General features: G+C 33.8%; 4 protein-coding genes across 7 annotated transcripts in view; 1 reads left to right on the top strand and 3 right to left on the bottom strand.

Moving 5' to 3' along the window:
* The window catches only part of utp20 (UTP20 small subunit processome component), a 32,971-nt gene extending 31,960 nt beyond the window's left edge, over nt 1–1,011 (bottom strand). Inside the window, exons 1-3 of the mRNA XM_073838589.1 lie at nt 961–1,011; nt 640–720; nt 464–530 (exon numbers count right to left, since the gene is read on the bottom strand). Of these exons, the coding sequence (XP_073694690.1) occupies nt 464–530; nt 640–720; nt 961–1,011 (199 nt within the window). The remainder of the gene's footprint in view (nt 1–463; nt 531–639; nt 721–960) is intronic.
* A 4,977-nt stretch (nt 1,012–5,988) lies between these two features.
* slc5a8 (solute carrier family 5 member 8) lies at nt 5,989–14,856 on the top strand. The gene is made up of 14 exons (XM_073838026.1): nt 5,989–6,312; nt 9,354–9,419; nt 9,510–9,561; nt 9,966–10,033; nt 11,415–11,569; nt 11,922–12,062; nt 12,168–12,297; nt 12,421–12,509; nt 13,458–13,567; nt 13,652–13,719; nt 13,801–13,887; nt 14,331–14,503; nt 14,572–14,675; nt 14,746–14,856. The coding sequence occupies exons 1-14, from the start codon at nt 6,022–6,024 to the stop codon at nt 14,853–14,855; spliced, it is 1,644 nt and encodes a 547-aa protein (XP_073694127.1). The 5' UTR covers nt 5,989–6,021; the 3' UTR covers nt 14,856.
* A 248-nt stretch (nt 14,857–15,104) lies between these two features.
* On the bottom strand, nt 15,105–16,030 carry lyrm5a (LYR motif containing 5a). Of its 3 annotated transcripts, none has more exons than XM_073838027.1 (3): nt 15,970–16,030; nt 15,664–15,729; nt 15,105–15,480 (listed from the first exon to the last, which is right to left on the bottom strand). In XM_073838027.1, the coding sequence occupies exons 2-3, from the start codon at nt 15,706–15,708 to the stop codon at nt 15,268–15,270; spliced, it is 258 nt and encodes an 85-aa protein (XP_073694128.1). In that variant the 5' UTR covers nt 15,709–15,729; nt 15,970–16,030; the 3' UTR covers nt 15,105–15,267. The 3 variants fall into 3 exon arrangements, with proteins under 3 accessions (XP_073694128.1, XP_073694130.1, XP_073694129.1); XM_073838029.1 differs by having other exon boundaries at nt 15,974–16,019; XM_073838028.1 differs by lacking the exon at nt 15,970–16,030 and adding an exon at nt 15,859–15,963.
* A 255-nt stretch (nt 16,031–16,285) lies between these two features.
* usp18 (ubiquitin specific peptidase 18) lies at nt 16,286–19,992 on the bottom strand. Of its 2 annotated transcripts, none has more exons than XM_073838634.1 (11): nt 19,942–19,992; nt 19,751–19,858; nt 19,509–19,605; nt 18,701–18,837; nt 18,541–18,620; nt 18,322–18,456; nt 17,912–18,007; nt 17,114–17,263; nt 16,873–17,025; nt 16,709–16,758; nt 16,286–16,546 (listed from the first exon to the last, which is right to left on the bottom strand). In XM_073838634.1, the coding sequence occupies exons 2-11, from the start codon at nt 19,815–19,817 to the stop codon at nt 16,492–16,494; spliced, it is 1,020 nt and encodes a 339-aa protein (XP_073694735.1). In that variant the 5' UTR covers nt 19,818–19,858; nt 19,942–19,992; the 3' UTR covers nt 16,286–16,491. The 2 variants fall into 2 exon arrangements, with proteins under 2 accessions (XP_073694735.1, XP_073694736.1); XM_073838635.1 differs by having other exon boundaries at nt 19,509–19,602.
* Between the last annotated feature and the right edge of the window lie 227 nt (nt 19,993–20,219).

The following is a 20,219-nucleotide window of genomic DNA, read 5'->3' as shown; positions in this document are numbered from 1 at the left end:
CAAATTCAGGTCTTTTCATTTTAATAGGCCTTCATAAAAATAGGTTTCTCACTTTAATGTCACTACACCATAAACATGAGAGTAAGCTGCTATTTAAGTGAGATTGAGATACTATTATTTATATTTAAAGTTATCTTTTGTTTTTATATTTTCCATTCTGATTTATTGTTTATTTCGGGGTTGTTTTTTTATTTTTGGTTTATTTTTAAAATACTTCTATATTCTTTTATTGTTACCCCAGTCTTAATGAATATAATAAAATGTGTTTTTTATATTTTATTTCTGTTGATGTTTAAGTAATGGAAATGTTTTTAAGATTTTACTTAAAGATAACAACCCTGACAAAGAGTGACAATATACAAGATCTAAAAAAAAACACAAAATACATTCACAGTACGTACAATATCCTCATAATATTCAACATATATTGCCATTTTAAACAGTCACAAAATATGTTACTTACTGAAGTTTTCTGTCAAATTCAGGTCTTTCCATTTTAATAGGCCTTCATAAAAATAGGTTTCTACCTCCTGCGAAAATACACATCACATACAGATTAATAATAATACTACAATGTTGTTATTAAATAGTTAAGCTGACCTGATATGAACAAAACTAAGTGAACTTCAAGACTCATACCTCTGCATAACTTCCAGTCCTGTCAATGCGATGAATGACATCGATGTTTACTTTTGCGAGCCTCTCAGAAAAAGTGATAAACTGTAAAATAAAAGCAAAGGCTTGAACCAACAGAAGACTGAAAAACGTATTTGCATGTAACTACGGGGCGGGCATATAAAACTTTATAAACACATTATAAAAAAAAAAAAAAAATTTATATATATGTTATAGGTAAATAACATTTCGTTTCGATATATTTATGAAATAAAACATGGTAATGTTTATCAGACACATGAACACGAGCAGCAGTTTCCAGCATGCGCTGCTCTGTAAACTTACGCGGTAGGTGTTTTCTGATTTATGAGCCGAAGGCTTGACTTTGAGCTTCATCTTGATGTATTATCCAAACACCAAATACACGAAAAATGTATATTCAATTATTTTAATGACAAGAAGCGTTATTAATTGCTGTAAAATTGTTGATACACATGCCGCAACAGGAGACCACCATCTTGAATTACGTATTATGGGCGGAGCGTTCTTTTTCTTCTTCCTAAAATTTTACGGTGGTTTGCATTCAGCGTTTTAGTGCATTACCGCCACCTTCTGCTCCGGAGTATGGATCAGAAAATAGGTTTACAAACTAAATCACCCACTATTCCTCCTTTACCCCCCACATACACCTCACCCCTGCCCTGCGTTATCATAATATAATAATAACAATAATAATCATCATTTTAATGTGATGTCAAAGTGTAGCGTTTTACTGTATTTCAAAATAAAAGTCTTCTTTATTTGAAAAAATGAATGAATAAATAAATAAATTAAAAACAAACATTAAAATATAATTCAAATAAAATTTAAGGTGAATAAAATGTATAAAATGTTCTATTTAATTTTTATTATATTCGTACTAAACACTTTTAATGTATAGATGTTTTTTTCTCTATGGGTTGTTGAGGTTATTCAAAAATAAAAATATATAAAAATATATAAAATAAATATATATAATATTTAAATATATATATACGCTACCGTTCAAACGTTTGGGGTCAGAAAGACTTGTAATAGTCTTTAAAGAAGTCTCTTATGCTCATCAAGGCTGCATTTATTTGATTAAAAATACAGAAAAAAAACTGTAATATTGCAAAATGTTTTTACAATATAAAACAATGTTTTTTATTTTAACATAAATTAAAATAGAATTTATTCCTGTGATGAAAAGCTGAATTTTTATCAGCTGTTACTCCAGTCTTAAGTGTCACATGATCCTTCAGAAATCATTCTAATATGCTGATTTATTATTAGAATGATCAATGTTGGATAATATCAACAGTTGTGCTGCCAAATATTTTTTTGGAACCTGTGATTTATTTTCAGGATTCTTTCTTGAATAACAAGTTTAAAAAGTACAGCGTTTATTCAAAATATAAATATTTTATAACAATGTAAATTATTTATTATTAACTTTTAATAAACTTTTAATTATTAACTTAATACATCCTTGGTGAATAGTATTAAGTATTAATTAATTATTAATTTAACAAAAAAAAACATATATATATATATAATGTATATAATATATATAAATACATTGTAATATTAATATAAAAATATAAAATATATTTTTAATAAAAATAAATAAATAAAATGTACAAAATGTTCTGTTTATTTATTATTATGTTAGTTCTAAACAATGTATTGTATAGATGTTTTTTTTTTGCTTGATGATTTGTTGAGGTTATTCATTAAAAGTTGACAATATATAAATATTCTGTTATATATAATAAATAGCTATAGCATATATATATATATATATATATATATATATATATATATATATATATATATATATTCATTGATAACTGAAAAAACAAAACTATGACAAAAGTTTACATATAACTATTGAATTTATTAATATTTCATCGCACATGTTATTGACTTTAACATTTTACTGTACTCCAAAAGGAAAAAATTGGAAACAAAAATATAAAAGTGTAAAAAATACAAAAAAAAAAAAAAATATATATATATATAATATATAATAAAAATACAATGTAAAAATATAATTAAAATAAAATTTAAGATTAACAAAATGTTTTATTATTTTTTATTTTATTCATTCTAAACACTTAATGCATAGATTTTTTTCTCTATGGTTTGTTGAGGTTATTCATGAAAGTTGACGCTCTCTCTCTCTCTCTCTCTCTATATATATATATATATATATATATATATTAGGGCTGCTCGATTTTTGGCAAAAATCATAATCACGATTATTTTGGTCAATATTTTTACTCACGATTATTTAACACGATTATGACTGGGTCCAAAACTTTATATTGGTGATTAATTTAAAGATAGCAATACAACAGAAAAAAAAGATACAACTAAAAAACGATGAATATGCTGAATACTTTTATGCAAGTCTAAAGTAGTCTAACAATACTACAGAAATTAAATCTAATTATTTGAATGTAAAATAAAACAGCGTCTTCACTGTAAACATGCTTTGTTAACTTATTAAATCTTCAAGAGCAGTGAGTGAATTTTTTCTCTTTGTATTTTTAGGTTTTATTAATATTAAGCACAGAGACGGCAGAAGGAATATTTAAATACTGTTACACACGCATTTCATAATCAACTGTTTAGGATCATTCAAGACATAACTGACAAGGGTTTACATGAATAATCACCAAGCGCCTCAGTTTGAAATATTTTTGCGTGTATTTGACTGTTTAGGCGGCACCTTGAGCTAAAAGGTAACTTTACATGTCCGTGTTCTGCTCCGTCTCTGAGCGCATACACAGAACAGCGCAAGTTTTATTAAGCGCTATTAAAAACATAATATCAAAGAAACATTAATACATCAAGCACGTCCCGTTTTATGAAAGTCACCTTACATGATTTTGCTGATTTGCATGTGAAATTAAGCTTTTATGGAGGAACAAAAACGCACCACTGGTAAGGGGGCGGAATGGGGCGTAATAATCGTTTCATCTCGATTACTGCATTTTCATGATTGTTTGATGCAGAAATCGAAATCGAATTTCGATTAATATATATTCACACACACACACACACACACACACACACACACACACACACACACAAAATAAAAATATATTTAAATATATACAGTCATGGCCAAAATTATTGGCACCCCTGAAATTTTTTCCAGAAAATCAAGTATTTCTCATAGAAAAGTATTGCATTAAACACATGTTTTGCTATACACATGTTTATTCCCTTTGTGTGTATTGGAACCAGGGGCGTAGCAACCGGGGGGGACGGGGGGACACGTCCCCCTCACTTTTAGAAACAGGTGATTCTGTCCCCCGCACTTTTTTTGACCTAGCGCCAATATTTCCGCCCCTGGTCTCTGATTTGTTACTTAGATTTGAGTGAAGTAACATTTAGCCAATCACAGCGCCAATCTCTTGGGTGTCTGCCATGAGCTTCAAATCTTGTTGCTCTTGTAAACAGAATGTATTATACTGTATGAACATCACCTTTGGGTCACATGACCATACTGTCCCCCCCACTTTTAAATTGGCTGCTACGCCCCTGATTGGAACAAAACAAAAAAAGGGAGGAAAAAAAGCAAATTTGACATAATGTCACACGAAAATCCAAAAATGGGCTGGACAAAATTTTTGGCACCCTTTCATAATAGTGGATAAATAAGATTGTTCCAAGCATGTGATGCTCCTTTAAACTCACCTGGGGCAAGTAACAGGTGTGGGCAATATAAAAATAACACCTGAAAGCAGATAAAAAGGAGAGAAGTTCACTTAGTCTTTGCATTGTGTGTCTGTGTGTGCCACACTAAGCATGGACAACAGAAAGAGGAGAAGAGAACTGTGTGAGGACTTGAGAACCAAAATTGTGGAAAAATATCAATATAATATTAACAATATTGCCTTTGTCCACAGTGCGCAACATTATCAAGAAGTTTGCAATCTAAATGAAATGAAACGTTATGGCAGGAGACCCAGGAGGACACCACTGCTGACACCGAGACATAAAAAAGCAAGACTACAGTTTGCCAAAATGTACTTGAGCAAGCCAAAATCCTTCTGGGAAAACGTCTTGTGGACAGATGAGCCCAAGATAGAGCTTTTTGGTAAAGCACATCATTCTACTGTTTACCGAAAATGGAATGAGGCCTACAAAGAAAAGAACACAGTACCTACAGTCAAATATGGTGGAGGTTCAAAGATGTTTTAGGGTTGTTTTGCTGCCTCTGGCACTGGGTGCCTTGAGTGTGTGCAAGGCATCATGAGGATTTTGGGTCGCAGTGTAGGGCCCAGTGTCAGAAAGCTCAGAAATGGATGGCAACAAAGCGCTGGAGAGTTCTAAAGTGGCCAGATCTAAATCCCATTGAACACCTGTGGAGAGATCTTAAAATTGCTGTTGGGAAAAGGCACCCTTCCAATATGAGAGACCTGGAGCAGTTTGCAAAGGAAGAGTAGTCCACAATTCCGGGTGAGAGGTGTAAGAAACTTATTGATGGTTATAGGAAGCGACTGATTTCAGTTATTTTTTCCAAAGGGTGTGCAACCAAATATTAAGTTAAGGGTGCCAAAAATTTTGTCCAGCCCATTTTTGGAGTTTTGTGTGACATTATGTCAAATTTGCTTTTTGTTTTGTTCCAGTACACACAAAGGGAATAAACATGTGTATAGCAAAACATGTGTTAATGCAATACTTTTCTGTGAGAAATACTTGACTTTCTGGAAAAATTTCAGGGGTGCCAACAATTTCGGCCATGACTGTATAACATACATTTTAATATAAATCTGTTTCCAATTGTATTATTCATAATCCTACATATTTTATGCTAAACATTATCTCTGCTTATCCAAATGTTTCTTTAGTACTAATAAAGTTACTGTTAAAAGTACCGGTTTAATTTAATCTATAAATATACACACACAAAGATTAGTAATATAGAGAGTTATTAACAGGGAGTGAATTCTCTATTGGTATCTCACACACAAGAATAAACACACTATCTGATAACTAGAGAAAAAAAAATCATTGCAGTGCAATTGCAATAAGCAAGGAGGAATGAATGTGATAGGGGCGGGATGATGACAAGCAAGCAGCTCGAGGAACAATCACAGTCCGTGAGCTGGAAGAGCAGTGAGTAACTTTGTCTGAGACTCTCTGACTGATCTCAGAGCAAACGTCTTTTTCTGTCATTACACAATCCCTAACATAACAATCAGCCTTCAATGATTAATTCCTGATGGTAACTTATAACATATTGCAAACGGAGCTACAAAGGTTTCCTCAGAAATTCAGGAGAACCTGTTAAAGAAGTTCAGATATTAAGACACCAAGATGTCAAGTGCGGCTTCCTTCAGTGTGTGGGACTATGTGGTCTTCACCTTAATGCTGGTGATCTCAGCAGGCATCGGGGTTTACTATGCCTTCGCCGGAGGAGGTCAGAGCAGCTCCGCAGACTTTTTGGTGGGTGGACGAAGTATGACAGCGGTGCCGGTGGCTCTGTCCCTGACAGCCAGCTTTATGTCAGCCATCACCGTTCTGGGGACCCCGGTGGAGGTGTATAAGTACGGAGCCATCTTCATCCTCATCTGCTTTTCTTATGCTCTGATGGTGGCTGTGAGCTCTGAGATTTTCCTCCCGATCTTCTACAGACTGGGAATAACCAGCACCTATGAGGTGAGATGTCAGAAAAAGATTTATTTGGCACATTGGTCATCAGTTTATTGAGGTGGAACATATAACACATAATGATGTGTTCAAGTATTTCAATAATGCATTGATCCTACAATGTACAGTTTTATGTCAAATCTGTGAAAATGTAAATAATTTTAAGAAAATAAGAGAGATCATACAAAACGCATGGTATTTTTTATTTAGTACTGTCCTGAGATGTTTGCATGTAGTCAACAAGACAAAAAAATAGCTGAAATTATTAAAATAACCCCCAGCAAAAGTTCTTAATACTCTGTGTGTTTACCTGGATGATCTACAAAAGTGCTTTTGTTTTGTGATGTCTTGTTTGTTCTGAACAGTTAAACGGAGCACTGTTTTTCAGAAAAATCCTGAAGATTCTTCAGTTTCCCAGAGTAGGCTAAAAAAAAGTAAAAAGTAGGCTCCACAATTTTACTCAAGTGAAAGTACAGATACTCAGTGAAAATTTTACTCAATTAAAAGTACAAGTATCTGGCCAAAAAAAACATACTTGAGAACAAGTAAAAAAAGTACAACTTTAAATTATACTCAAGTATTGAAAAAGTAAAAGTACTTTTTTTTTCGTATGGTTAAAGGAAGAGAATGAAACAAAATGAAATGGCACAGGTTAAACACGTATATCTAGTGCAAGAACAATAATTAAAATGAAGCACATCGGGGGGAAAAATACAAGAAAAGGAACTAAAAGGAAACTCCATCCTTTCCACCCTCATGCCATCCCATATGACTTTCATGTATCAGATGAACACAAACTAAGTGTTTTAGAAAAATCATCTCTTAACACAAGTGTATGGGACGTCCAAAAATGACACTTCAAAAACTATACACAAAGGGAAAATGACAGTAATTTATGCAACCCATGTTAATGAATCAGGGTCGTCTTAAGTGAAACGAAGAAGAATACAAACACTAATATTTTAATCTTGACCGTCGTGTTCACTTTGGGTGGTTTCTGAAGTGGTTCTGTCCCCTTGCATTATATGGACTAAAAATCTTTGCTTGTGACCATCCAAAGAAAGAAATTCATAAACATCTGGGATGACAGAGGTTCAGTAAATAGTCAGAGAAATTTCATTTTTAGGTAAATCCCTTTGAAGAGCAAGATGTGATCCAGAGGCTAGAAACATATTTCAGACAGAATACAAGAATGTGTTGAATTATTGAGGGGAGTCATAGAATTAAAACAGAAAACATTTTGTAAGGCCACTTTTTTGTGTTGTCTATTCAGCATCACTGTCTAAAAGGAATAATTCATCTTTTAAATGTTTATTTGGGAGATTTCGTGTTTTTTTTTTCTCAGCAAATACTGATAAATAATTATTTGCGATTCATTAGATTAATTAATGAGCAAATAATGTAATTATTAAGATTAAAAATTTATTAATTCCTACTCAATGTGTCATGTAATGACATATTGTAAATGCAACCTATCCACTATATGGTAAGAACATGACTAAACATGAATTACAATTAATTTAACATACAATGTTTATTTAAATACTCTTTTTTTGGAGATTTAAAAAAAAAAATCCCACAAAAATATGAATTGTATTTAAATTCTTATCACTGATTTCATTTGCACTCAATGTTGTGCATTCAGCTAATATTACACAGCTAATGGCTCTATAAAAATAATGAACGAATAATGAATCAATGGGGGGTGGGGGTTGGGGGGGATGGCAATTTTGCTACATCAATATGCTTCCTTAGATTTTATGGTGAAGTTTTAAAGCCAGCCATTTACCTGATAAAAGTCATAACTAAAGTAGCAATGTGTGTGCTTGATGCATGAAAACACTGATCATTGATTGTCACGTCATGCACGTTTGAGCTTTCGTTTACCATATTTAATGTGCATAAGATACAATAAAAATGTAATTTACTTTTCAAGATGAAATAAAATTGTAAGGAGTAAAAAGTACTGTTTTTTCTTCAGAAATGTAATCAAGTAAAAGTACAAGTAGTCAGTTTAATTTGTACTTGAGTAAAGTACAAATCCCCCGAAATAATACTTAAGTACAGTAATCAAGTAAAATTACTCAAGTATTTTACATCTCTGCAGTTTCCCAGCATCTTTTGCATATTTGAACCCTTTCCAGCAGTGACTGTGTGTTTTTGAGATCCATCTTTTTATTAAAAGGAAACACGATGCATTAAGATCCGAGGGGTGAAAACTTTTGAACAGGATGAAAATTTCCAAATGTTTCTCATTTTGTTGAGATATCTTTTTTTTTTTTTTTCCATTTAGTAGGTAGCAACAGAAGATACTTGCATGTTTCCCGGAAGACAAATTTAGTACAATTTACCTCGATCTTCAAATTCAAAAAGTTTTCACCCCTTAGATCTTAATGCATTGCGTTTCCTTCTGGAGCACCAGTAAATGTTTGAACCTTTTATAATAGCTGTATTTGAGTCACTCAATTGTCCTCGGTGTGAAAAGATGAATCTCAAAAACATACAGTCACTGCTGAAAAAAGTTTCAAATATGCAAAAGATGCATATTTGCATGACTGTTTAGGCGGCACCTTGAGCTAAAAGATAACTTTACACGTCTGTGTTCGGAAAATCTAAAAATTTTGAACAGGATGAAGATGTCCAAATTTTTCTTATTTTGTAGAGATATCTCTTTTTTTCCATTTAGCAGGAAGCAACAGAAGATACTTGCGTGTTTCCCGGGAAAGACAAATTTAGTACAATTTACCTCGACCTTCAAATTCAAAAAGTTTTCACCCCTCAGATCTTAATACATTGTGTTTCCTTCTGGAGCACCAGTAAATGTTTGAACCTTTTTTAATAGTTGTATTTGAGTCCCTCAATTGTCCTCAGTGTGAAAAGATGAATCTCAAAAACATACAGTCACTGCTGAAAAAAGGTTCAAATATGCAAAAGATGCATATTTGAATGTAAAATATTTTTTATCCATTCTCACAGATTCTCCAAAGGGGTTCCCAAACCTTCGCATAAAACTGTATGCAATGTATTTACATTTTTTCCTTTGTTTGCAGTATCTAGAGATGCGTTACAATAAAGTAATTCGACTATTTGGGACAGTGCTGTTTATCATACATACAGTGAGTGATTTCTTGCTGTTATCAGTCTTATTAAATCATATCAAACAGTGAATTCAAAGTACTTTGTACTTATTTTTCCTCTCTTCTCAGGTGTTATACACAGGTCTGGTTATTTATGCACCGGCTTTGGCTTTAAACCAAGGTAGGATTTTTTGCACTGCCGCAATTCTTACAAACAATGATTCAAAATTCTATATTAACCTTCTTCTTGAAGCAGAAGTTTCTACTTTTAAAATAAAGGTTCCAAAATGGAGTTTTCACAACAATGGAATCTTTCAGTGAACAGTTCTTAAAAGAACCATTTATTCTTAACATTTTAATAATCTAAATAACCTTTTTCCACTATCAAGAAGCTTTTGTGGAATTAGAGGTTTTCATAGATGTTAAAGGTTCTTTATGAAACCACACATGCCAATGAAGAACCTCTATTTTTAAGTGTCTAAGTCATTCGGCTTTACTTGTGAAGTGTATGGTGTAACAAGTGTGCTTGATAGTGCACAGTGCTGTCTGCTCAAGTGAACTCTCTCCCTTCTGTCCACTTCTCAGTCACAGGTGTGCATCTCTGGGGTGCCATCATGTCGACCGGAGTGGTTTGCACTCTCTACTGTACATTAGTAAGTTAGAAAATGTAGTGTAGTGTTATTTTGAGATACTATATCATTTGTCGTTAATATTTTGAATTATTATATTTTAAATATAGCCTATATATATTTTTTTCTATTAATTTTATTTATTTGCCATTTTGATTAATTTTTATTTATTTTTCATGAAACATTTCAGTTTTAGCTATTTTAGTTAATCAAGTTAAACTAAATGGAAAAAAGATAAATGTTTCCTTGGCAAATAGTTCAATAAATAATTCAAGTTCTGAAATTTGAGACTTTGAGCAACTCCAGCAACAACTTATACAGCATAGCTGTTTTAATATTGCAAAATAGTATAGTTTTTGAACAGTAAGATTTTTAATGCTGTTTAAATAAGTGTCTTCTGCTTGTCAAGCCTGATTTATTTGATCCAAAGTACAGCAAAAACAGTCAAATTCTGAAATATTTTACTATTTAGTTTTTTATTTGAATATATTATAAAATGTCATTTATTCCTGTGATTTCAAAGCTGAATTTTTAGCATCATTATTTCCAGTCCAGATCCTTCAAAATATCCTGATTTGCTAAAAACATTTATTATTATTATTATTATTATTATGTTGAAAACAGCTGAGTAGAATTTTTCAGGTTTCTTTGATGAATAGAGAGTTCAGAATAACAGCATTTATCTTAAATCTTTTGTAACATTCTACATGTTTTTACCATCGCTTTTGATCAATTTAATGCATCCTTCCTAAATACAAGTATTAAATTCTATAAAAAAATTATACTGACTCCAAGTGGTATTTTTATTTCAGATAAATGCTGATCTTTGGATCTTTCTATTCATCAAAGAATCTTATATTATCAAATAAAAAATATTATCAACTCTTTTAAATATTGATAATAAAGATAATAAAAAATGAACAGCAAATCAGCATTTTAGAATGATTTCTGAAGGATCATGTGACACTGAAGCCTGGAGTAATGATGCTGAAAATGTAGCTTTGATCACATAAATAAATTAAAATGTAAAATATATTCAAACAGAAAATATTTTTTTAAATAGTAAAAATATTTCAAAATTTTTCTGCTTTTGCTGTACTTTGGATAAAATAAATGGAGGTTTAGTGAGCAGAAGAGACTTAATGTTTAAACATTAAAAATCTTACTGTTCAAAAAGATTTTTCCAAGAGTCAATAAATTAGTGATTGATTATATTAAAAAGTAAAATTAAAAATAATAATTATTTATTATTATCATCATCATCATCAACATCAGAGAACCATGAGCATGCAAACGTGTTGTTTTCCCTGCTATATTAAAATTATACAGAGGCAACACTTTCATGTTAAAATATTGTATATCTATAAAATGTGCATCATAAATAACTGTGTCTTTACCCTGGCAGGGCGGTCTGAAGGCAGTGGTGTGGACGGATGTTTTCCAGGTGGGCATCATGTTGGCCGGGCTCTTGGCTGTCATCGTCCAATCAGTGCTGCGGCAGGGTGGGATCTCCACTATCATCAATGACTCCGCCCAGGGCGGGCGGCTCAACCTATGGGAGTGAGTTATAACATGACTGACAGGTGCAGGAATGCATAGGCCATGACAAAAATGTACTCCCCCTCAAATTGTTCCAAACCCATATGACTTTCTTTCTCGTGCAGAACACAAAAGATGATAATTTGAATAATGTTGGAAACTATACAGTTTTGGCTCCCACTGACTTCCATTTTATGGTCAAAATATATAAATGGGAACTGAAAAGGTTTGGTTACCAACATTCTTCAAAATATCTTCCTTTGCCTTCAGAAACTCATACAGGTTGTATAAATAATGACAGAATTTTCATCTTTGCATGGACTGTCCCTTTATAAACTTGCCTTTCTCATGCTGTGAGCTTCGACCCTTTTAGCTTCGATCCGAACCCTCTGAGGAGACACACTTTCTGGAGCATCACAGTAGGAGGGACGTTCTTTTGGACCAGCGTCTATGGTATCAATCAAGCTCAGGTGCAAAGATACATATCATGCAAGTCACTGTTCCATGCCAAAATGTGAGCATTGCACAAATCTTAAAACACAAATTCACACTAAAAGGAATGCAGTGTGTAAATATATAATATCTAAACCAGTTTTTCTGTGTTTTTGTCTCTATCCAGGGCTTTATATATTAACTTAGTGTCTCTCTGGACTATATTAATATGCTCAGTATTTTGTGGCTTGTGTCTATACTCCGTTTATAAGAGCTGTGATCCATGGACAGCAGGAAAGGTTTCTGCTCTGGATCAGGTACAAACCACAAAGCATCTCAAATGCAATAAAACTGTGTGTGTGCATGTTGACATTTATATGACATTATCAATCTATTCTGAATATGCTACATTAATGTTTCTCTCTTTAATACACAATAAGCTTATGCCATATCTGGTGTTGGACATCCTGAGAGAATATCCTGGTGTGCCAGGACTGTTTGTGGCAGCAGCATATAGTGGCACATTAAGGTTTGTTCTTTATTAAGACCTAGAAAGTACATTAATCATTTACTCACCCTAAATGTTGTTCCAAAACCATATGAAGTTCTGTTTTCTGTAGGACACAAAATTGGATATTTAGCAGAATGTCCAAGCAGCTCTTTGCTATAAAATTAAAGCATGACTCAAAAAAGGACAACAAATTACCATTAAGCTATAACTCTTCTGCCATATTTCTACACTGTAAAAAACAATTTGTTGAATCAACTTAAAATAATTTGTTACCTGGCTGCCTTGTAATTTTAAATTCAGTCAACTCAAAAAAAGGTTTAGTCAACTTAAAATGTTCAGTTGTACTAAGTGTACTAAGTTTTACAAATTTTAAAGGCAGCCAGGTAACTTACTCAGCTTTTATGTTTAACAATTTTTTTTGTTAAGTCAACTCAAATATCTAAGTTGTCTCTTAGTACAACTTAACATATTTTAAGTTGACTAAACTTATTTGAGCTGACTGAACTTAAAATTTTAAGGCAGCAGGGTAACAAATTATTTTAAGTTTACTCAACAAATTGTGTTTTTTTACAGTGTAAGTCTGCTCAAATGTTCCGATAGTGTTAAATGTTAAAATGTGAAAAAAGAAAACACTTTGCTTTAAAGTTTCATTTTATTCTAAATTAGTTAACAAGATCTACACTCTTAAAAAAATAAAGGTTCTTTATTGACATCTGTGGTTCTATAAAGAACCTTTAACATCCATGGAATTTTTTAAATTGCACAAAAGTTATTATTATTTTTTTTTTAAAGATATGGTAGAAAAAAACTCCTGAGATTTTTAAAATGTTCTTCACACTAAGAAAAATAAGTAAAAAAAAAAAAATGTTGAAAGGTTGGAAAAATTTAACAACACGTAAGTTAATGACATTTATTTATCAAATTAGCATTGTTGAGCATGTATTATATCACGTTCATTGTCTACAGTACAGTCTCCTCCAGTGTAAATGCTTTGGCTGCAGTAACTATTGCAGATCTGATACAGCCACACCTCAGTCTGTCAGAAAAGCAGCTGTCCTGGGCTTTAAAAGGCTTGAGTGAGTGAATATCTTCACTTAGAGCTCATTAATGCATAATCAGTAATTCTGTCTACTAAACTAGATGATTTTCCCTAATCACAGGTTTGTTTTATGGTGCTGTGTGCATTGGAATGGCTGGTGTTGCGTCTTTAATGGGAGGGCTGCTACAGGTGGGTTACTAATGAATTATGTGACATTATTGGATGAATAATGGAAAAATACTAATTTTTTTGTCTGACTGTTCCTAACAGGCTGCTATTAGTATTGCAGGAGTGGTTGGCGGACCTCTACTAGGCCTTTTTTCTCTTGGCATCCTGTTTCCTTGCGCTAATGCAAAGGTTTGCACAAACACATTTTAATGTGCAATGAAAATTTGTATTTTTACTCACCCTCAGGCCATCTAAGATGTAGATGAGTTTGTTCATCAGAACAGATTTTGAGAAATTAACAGTAGTATTACATCACTGGCTCACCAATAGATCCTCTGCAGTGAATGGGTGCCGTCAGAATGAGAGTCCAAACAGCTGATAAAAACATCACAATAATCCACACCACTCCAGTCCATCAATTAACATCAAGTGAAGCGAAAAGCTGTGTGTTTCATTCTGACGGCACCCATTCACTACAGAGGATCCATTGGTGAGCATGTGATGTAATGCTAAATCCAATCCAGATCTGTTCTAATAAAGAAACAAACTCATCTACATCTTGGATGGCCTGAGTGTAAATACATTTTAGGTGATTTTAGTCAAACTATTCTTTTAAAACGTGTCTGTTTTAGGGAGCTTTGACAGGCCTGCTGTCTGGTTTGGCGCTGTCACTGTGGGTGTGCATTGGGGCACAGATATACCCTCCACGACCTGAGAACAGCAGACCATTGGCTCTGATGACACATGGCTGTAACTTCTCAGGTGGTACTAACTGGACTGCAAACACAGAAGAAAATCTAGAAAGGTGGGTTGCAAAAATAATTTGACCTAAAATCTATTGGCTGCTGCATTACATGATCTATTTCCTAACAGGCCTTTCCTGGCTGATAACTGGTACTCGCTCTCATACCTGTATTTTGGCCCTTTGGGGACTGTGACGGTCATCACCGTGGGTCTTATTGTCAGCATACTTTCAGGTATGAGACTTTCTGATATGTAAAACACCCTGCTGTCTTTGTTCAAAGTAAACAATGTTTTCTCCTACAGGCGGCAGACAGATGAAAGTGCAGTCTGGCCTTATGCTATCAAAAAAAGACCTCACCTTCTACAAAGCCTACAATGTACTTAAAGAAAAAGTGAGTATGTTCTTTCTTTAATGCATATATACCCCTATACATGTATAAATGGATAGATTTACTCACACAATTGCAATCGCTTTTATCGTTATTTGCACTAAAAGGTCTCCGGCAGTGCAGGGAAGTTTGACCTGGTGCAGGAGCTGGAAAAATCGTTTGGAAAAACCAACTTTGCTTTCTGTGATGTTGAGCTGTCTACACAAACACCTGCTTAGAACATCATGAAACCGAAATGTCTTTAAATATATATACATGCATAAGAAACATATGTAATTGTCATTACAGTTAGCTGTATTTGTAAATCTAACCAGGATGTAGAAATAGTAAAAATCAATCCGTTATAGTACAACAGATCGAAAACAGACATTCAAAAGGTGCAGAAAGTACTGTTTTAACTTTTGACACATATACAGTCTGGCACATGTGACATTGATTAATGCTCCGGTTCATAGTAGCGTTTCTTCATTGCTCTGTATTTCCTGAGGAAGTAAAGCGCTTCAAGTTCTTTAATCACAAACTCTCCACGGTCAACCAGCTTTTTGATTTTCTCAGGATCGGTGACATCTTTGTTCTTCATGAAAGCTGCTTTCAGACGCTCCCTGAAGTATATAGTGCCTTTTGGATAGTCCCGTCCAAGATACAGAAGCTGTAAAAAAGAAATGGATTAGCAAAGCAATGGATAGTCATCATTGCATTTTTACATTTCTTCTTTCTTTGTTTGTTTATTTTGTGACTAATAAATAATAAAGAATGACATAAAGTACCACTGGACAATAGTTCATATGAAAATAACAGAAATAAAAGAAATCAGAAGGAAAATGATGCTTACATTTTTGTACAATCTAATAACTTCTCCTCTCAGTGGATTACTCATTGCAATGTCTCTCTTTTAAACCTGTGGCAGAAAATACAAACAGAGAACATTATATATCATTTTATTCAATGAGATTCAGTACTTAATTAACACGAAATGTAACGTTAGACTGAAATTATCCTTGAAAAGAATTCTCTATAAATGTCATACTTTATGGGTTATTAAGGCGACAAAAGCCGGTTTATTTAATGGATAAAGTAATCTTCAGCTGAGTACTTAAGTTTTCTGTAAGAAATATGGCTTATGACAACGTTTGCTCACCTACAAGATCATAACAGGGGTGTTTATCAGGACGTGCGGGGGAAACGCCATGATATGGATGCTTTCCAAAATAAAAGTCACGCAGCACGATGGCGTCTCAAAATAAAAGCCGGGTTGCGTCTTAGCGTTTTCAAAATAAAAGTCTCTCTGTGCAGTTGAACTGCTCAGATAAAACCTTACCTTTACGAAAAACAGTGTATTTTCGCACAGTATTTTCACAGTACAGCTTTGCAGGAAGAACTTGAGATCACAGACAACATTATTTCAAACAATATTATTATTTTTATTTAACAATATCCATATTTCACAAAATATTGACTAGCAAAAATTTCATAATTTTATCCAAAAATACTGTCCTATATAAACCGCAATCAACATGAAAATATACTGATTTACATTCTTAAACACCTCTCCTCATACATATACTCAAAATATAAATAGAATTTGGTCCTATTCTTGGAATATTCTCTGCAGTAAAACATATAGTGTTCATCAAGCCAAGTGCTGCAGTGTTCCCAACAGTTATCCAGATGAATTCAAGCTCATCTTCCTGTACAGAAGCAAGTAGGCCGTGGCTCTGAAAACAGTATACAAAATTAAAATCAAAAACTGGCAGATGTTTTGGAACAAAAGCAAACAGAGTAAGGTAATTATAGGTCTGCGTTTGTATGTTGCTTTCCTTTAAAATGCATGTGACAAGATGGCTACACAAGTGAAGAATTACTGATGTTTATCATACCTAGAGCCACGGTAACCTCCATACGTGTCCTTCACATCTGTCCATGTGGCCTGAGATAAATAAATTAAATAATTACATATTTACTTCAGTTACATAGCAGTCTCCATCTTAACTTAATTACAGCTACTTCTACATAAACTTTAGATTAAATAAATCAGTCTTACTTTTCGCACACAGCTGTCATCAGCATAACACCACGTCTGATCCTGAGCTGAGTTAATGTAAGCCGTGTAGTGACCAAACATGGATGTTCCTATATGCACTATTACTGCATACAGACTGTAATGCTGATCAGCCTTGAGACAATTAGATGCAGTCTAAAACAAGAACACAACAAATCAAGCATACATGACATTGTTATCATGACTGCAGAGTTCTTTACTAAATAATACATACTAAACATACATTTTCTGATTGTCCTGCAGCAAAAATGGCAGTGCTGAATGTTTCAGGGAAGGCGACTTTGTCGTAGAGTTTCCTAGTGAAGCCATCTTCGTTTCTGAATCTTTTTAAGTTGACACACAGAATCGGAGGCAATGAGATGAGTTTCACTTCCTACATGACAATTAAGGAAAATAACAGAAAATCATAACATGTAACTCACAATGCATTGCACTATGTGCTGAAACTCAACTCAGAAATTCAATTATGAAAGACTATAGCGTGTTTTCACGACACATCATCAATTGGCCATATTGGCAGCACTGAACGTAAACAATGTCACTGAACCGAATGAAACTCGCATATTTAGCTGATTATTGCTGCTGAAAACGGTCAGTTGTTGTCATGTTTTGGGCTGCACTAATTGGTCAGACTGGGAAAAAATTGGAGTACTATAGTCTGCCAAAAGTTATAACAAATCAAGGAGAAGAGTGCAAAAAACTGAGGAACAAAAGGCGTTTGTGGTTGTAGTAATAATACTGCTCTATCTTTACCACCTATTATCTTTAGCTTGGCATAATATTGCGCTCTTGCCATCTCTATATGATTTAGCAGCTTCCACACAGATTTTCCTTGGTTAAGACAGCATAAATTAGCAAAACAACATATTCAGTAGTACATAAACCGTGCAATCCATGCTGTTGTTTACATCCGAGTATCGCTAATATGGCCACACATCTAGGTAGCTGACCAAATTGTGACGTAAGTGAAAACACTTTATACTGTTAGATAATAGCCAAAAATAACAAATAAGACACATACATGAGTGGACGGCTGCTTTTCATCACACCGGTCACAGTAAAACTTATCACTGTCCACCAGCTTTTGTAGCTTGAAAAAAGAGTTGATGCAGCTTTCCTAAAGGACATAAAGAGGAAGAATGATGTATGATTTGCTCAGGATCATCTACATTACTAAATGAATGACTAAAAATGAATGTAGATTAAAAAATGTTGGTAACCAAACAGTTGCTGGAAGCCTTTGACTTCCATAGAATGTTCCATTAAAGCCAATGGCTACCAGCAACTGTTTGGTTTGCCACAGTATTCAAAATATCTTCTTTTGTGTTCAACGGAAGAAAGAAACTCATACAGGTTAGGAACAACTTAAGGGTGAGTAAATGATGACTGAATTTTCATTTTTGAAAATTGATGAATGTTTAATGTGCTTACTAGGGTGTTTTCCCCTTCACAGATTGCCAAAGGAAGGCTGAAAAGAGAGTTGGATATTCGATGAATGTATGTGCACTCTGAACACACCACCTGTGTCTCCACCTTTATTTCATAGAGGCTGCGGATTTCCTGAGCCTGAAAGAGTAAAACAAATTGTTTAACATAGAATTGATCACTGAGTGATTGTGCATTGTGAATTGATTTTTAATAAAAACCCACCACAGCAACATCAGGCATCTGCTTCTGACTGAGATTGAGGATCATGTGAAATATTTCATCTGCATCCTGCTGAGTGGATCCTACAGCACAATGACAGAATGAGACCACCGAGCGACATTATTTCCACAAGTATACGATTTTAGGGTGATATGACGCATACGTCGGATTGCTTGATGGTAGAGGCAATTGAGGAAGTTTTTGTGTGGAGCAGGATGTGATTTGTCCCTCATGGCTTCCAGGGCATTCTTCAACTGCAGTGGAACGTTCTTCTCATCAATCCCATCAGATGGATGCCATCTTTAAAGCAATAGTAGACCCAAAAATATTGATGGATTTAACTGATGGACTGGATCAATTTTATGAAATTGAGATTTATACGTCATCTGAAAGCTGAAAAACCAGCTTTCTGTTGATGTGTGGTTTGTTAGGATAGGACAATGTTTAGCCCGACATACAACTATTTGAAAATCTGGAATCTGAGGATGCAACAAAATCTAAACATTGATAAAACTGCCTTTAAAGTCATCTAAATGAAGTTCTTAGCAATGCATGTTACTAATCAACAAGAAATTGAACATTACATCACTTGCTCACCAAATGGATCTGAGTCCAAAAAGCTGATAAAAACATCATAATAATCCAAAGGTATCAATCCAAACTCCAGTCCATCAGTTAAAGCCTTAATGATGGATTTGTTGTTTACAAACATGCAGTTTTTAACTTCACAAGATGTTAATTGATGTACTGGAGTGGTGTGGATTATTGTGATGTTTCTATCAGCTGTTTGGATTCTGATGGCACCCATTCGCTACAGAGCATCCATTGGTGAGCAAGTGATGCAATGCAAAATTTCTCCAAATATGTTCTGATGAAGAAATCAACTTTACATAATGGATGTCCAGAGAGTAAGTACATATTTAACAAATTAAGCAAACGTGCAATTTATTCAAAAGATAATAGAGCTTCACTTGTTCAGTATGTCCAGGAGTTCAGTGGTGGCAGAAAAGGACTGAAGCAAAGCATTGACACAACAGGACAGACTGTAGTTTGAAAGCCCCCTCACTTCTGAAACAAATCAGATCATTATAAGTTCCAGCATTTCTTTATAAACTTGAAAACATAATTCAAAAGACTGAAACGACAGTAGTTACACTAGCAGTGTTTTTAAGTAAAAATACGTGCTATGCTGGATTCAAGTCTCTTGACCTACCATAATCCAATGATAGAGAGCGGCTGTAACGAAGTCGATAAGACATTTTACTCCAATACTCCCCCATCCAAAGAGATATACGACTGCAAACGCTTCTCACTGATGTACCTATAAAAACCGTTGTTCTGACACTGTCAACATTAAACTTGCATTGGTTAGAGAAAATCAAAGTACGCTGGCGAAATACTGACCCTCTTCAGGACACTTCTGCTCCCGTTTTACTCGTAGCACAACACGCAGAGTTTCACTCAGATGTAAACAGAAACAGCTGATTTTACTTTCACTTTCATTTCACGCTTCAGTTTCTGTCACAGACGTGAAACTAACACCCATTTCAGAATAATTGACTAGGCAACATTTTTTTTATTTATAGGCTATTATTATTTTTAATAAGCATTTTTTTTAATCAATTGAAATACCAGGACACTCTGATATAGAATATAGAATATTTATATTTAATGTATAGCCT

Source organism: Garra rufa, chromosome 4 (assembly GCF_049309525.1).
Source record: "Garra rufa chromosome 4, GarRuf1.0, whole genome shotgun sequence".
Taxonomy (NCBI): Eukaryota; Metazoa; Chordata; class Actinopteri; order Cypriniformes; family Cyprinidae; genus Garra; species Garra rufa.
This window is presented reverse-complemented; position numbering and strand designations above follow the sequence as displayed.

Coding starts and splice junctions, on each gene's coding strand:
- slc5a8 (XM_073838026.1), top strand. CDS start 6,022: ATGCTGGTGATCTCAGCAGGCATCGGGGTTTACTATGCCTTCGCCGGA. Junction 9,562..9,965: donor GGCTTTGGCTTTAAACCAAG/GTAGGATTTTTT, acceptor TCCACTTCTCAG/TCACAGGTGTGCATCTCTGG. Junction 12,298..12,420: donor AGGTTTCTGCTCTGGATCAG/GTACAAACCACA, acceptor ATACACAATAAG/CTTATGCCATATCTGGTGTT.
- usp18 (XM_073838634.1), bottom strand. CDS start 19,817: ATGGGGGAGTATTGGAGTAAAATGTCTTATCGACTTCGTTACAGCCGC. Junction 19,606..19,750: donor CTCTCTATCATTGGATTATG/GTAGGTCAAGAG, acceptor GATTTGTTTCAG/AAGTGAGGGGGCTTTCAAAC. Junction 18,838..19,508: donor CTCCTGGACATACTGAACAA/GTGAAGCTCTAT, acceptor ATTGCTTTAAAG/ATGGCATCCATCTGATGGGA.
- lyrm5a (XM_073838027.1), bottom strand. CDS start 15,708: ATGAGTAATCCACTGAGAGGAGAAGTTATTAGATTGTACAAAAAT. Junction 15,481..15,663: donor TTATTAGATTGTACAAAAAT/GTAAGCATCATT, acceptor TCTTTTTTACAG/CTTCTGTATCTTGGACGGGA.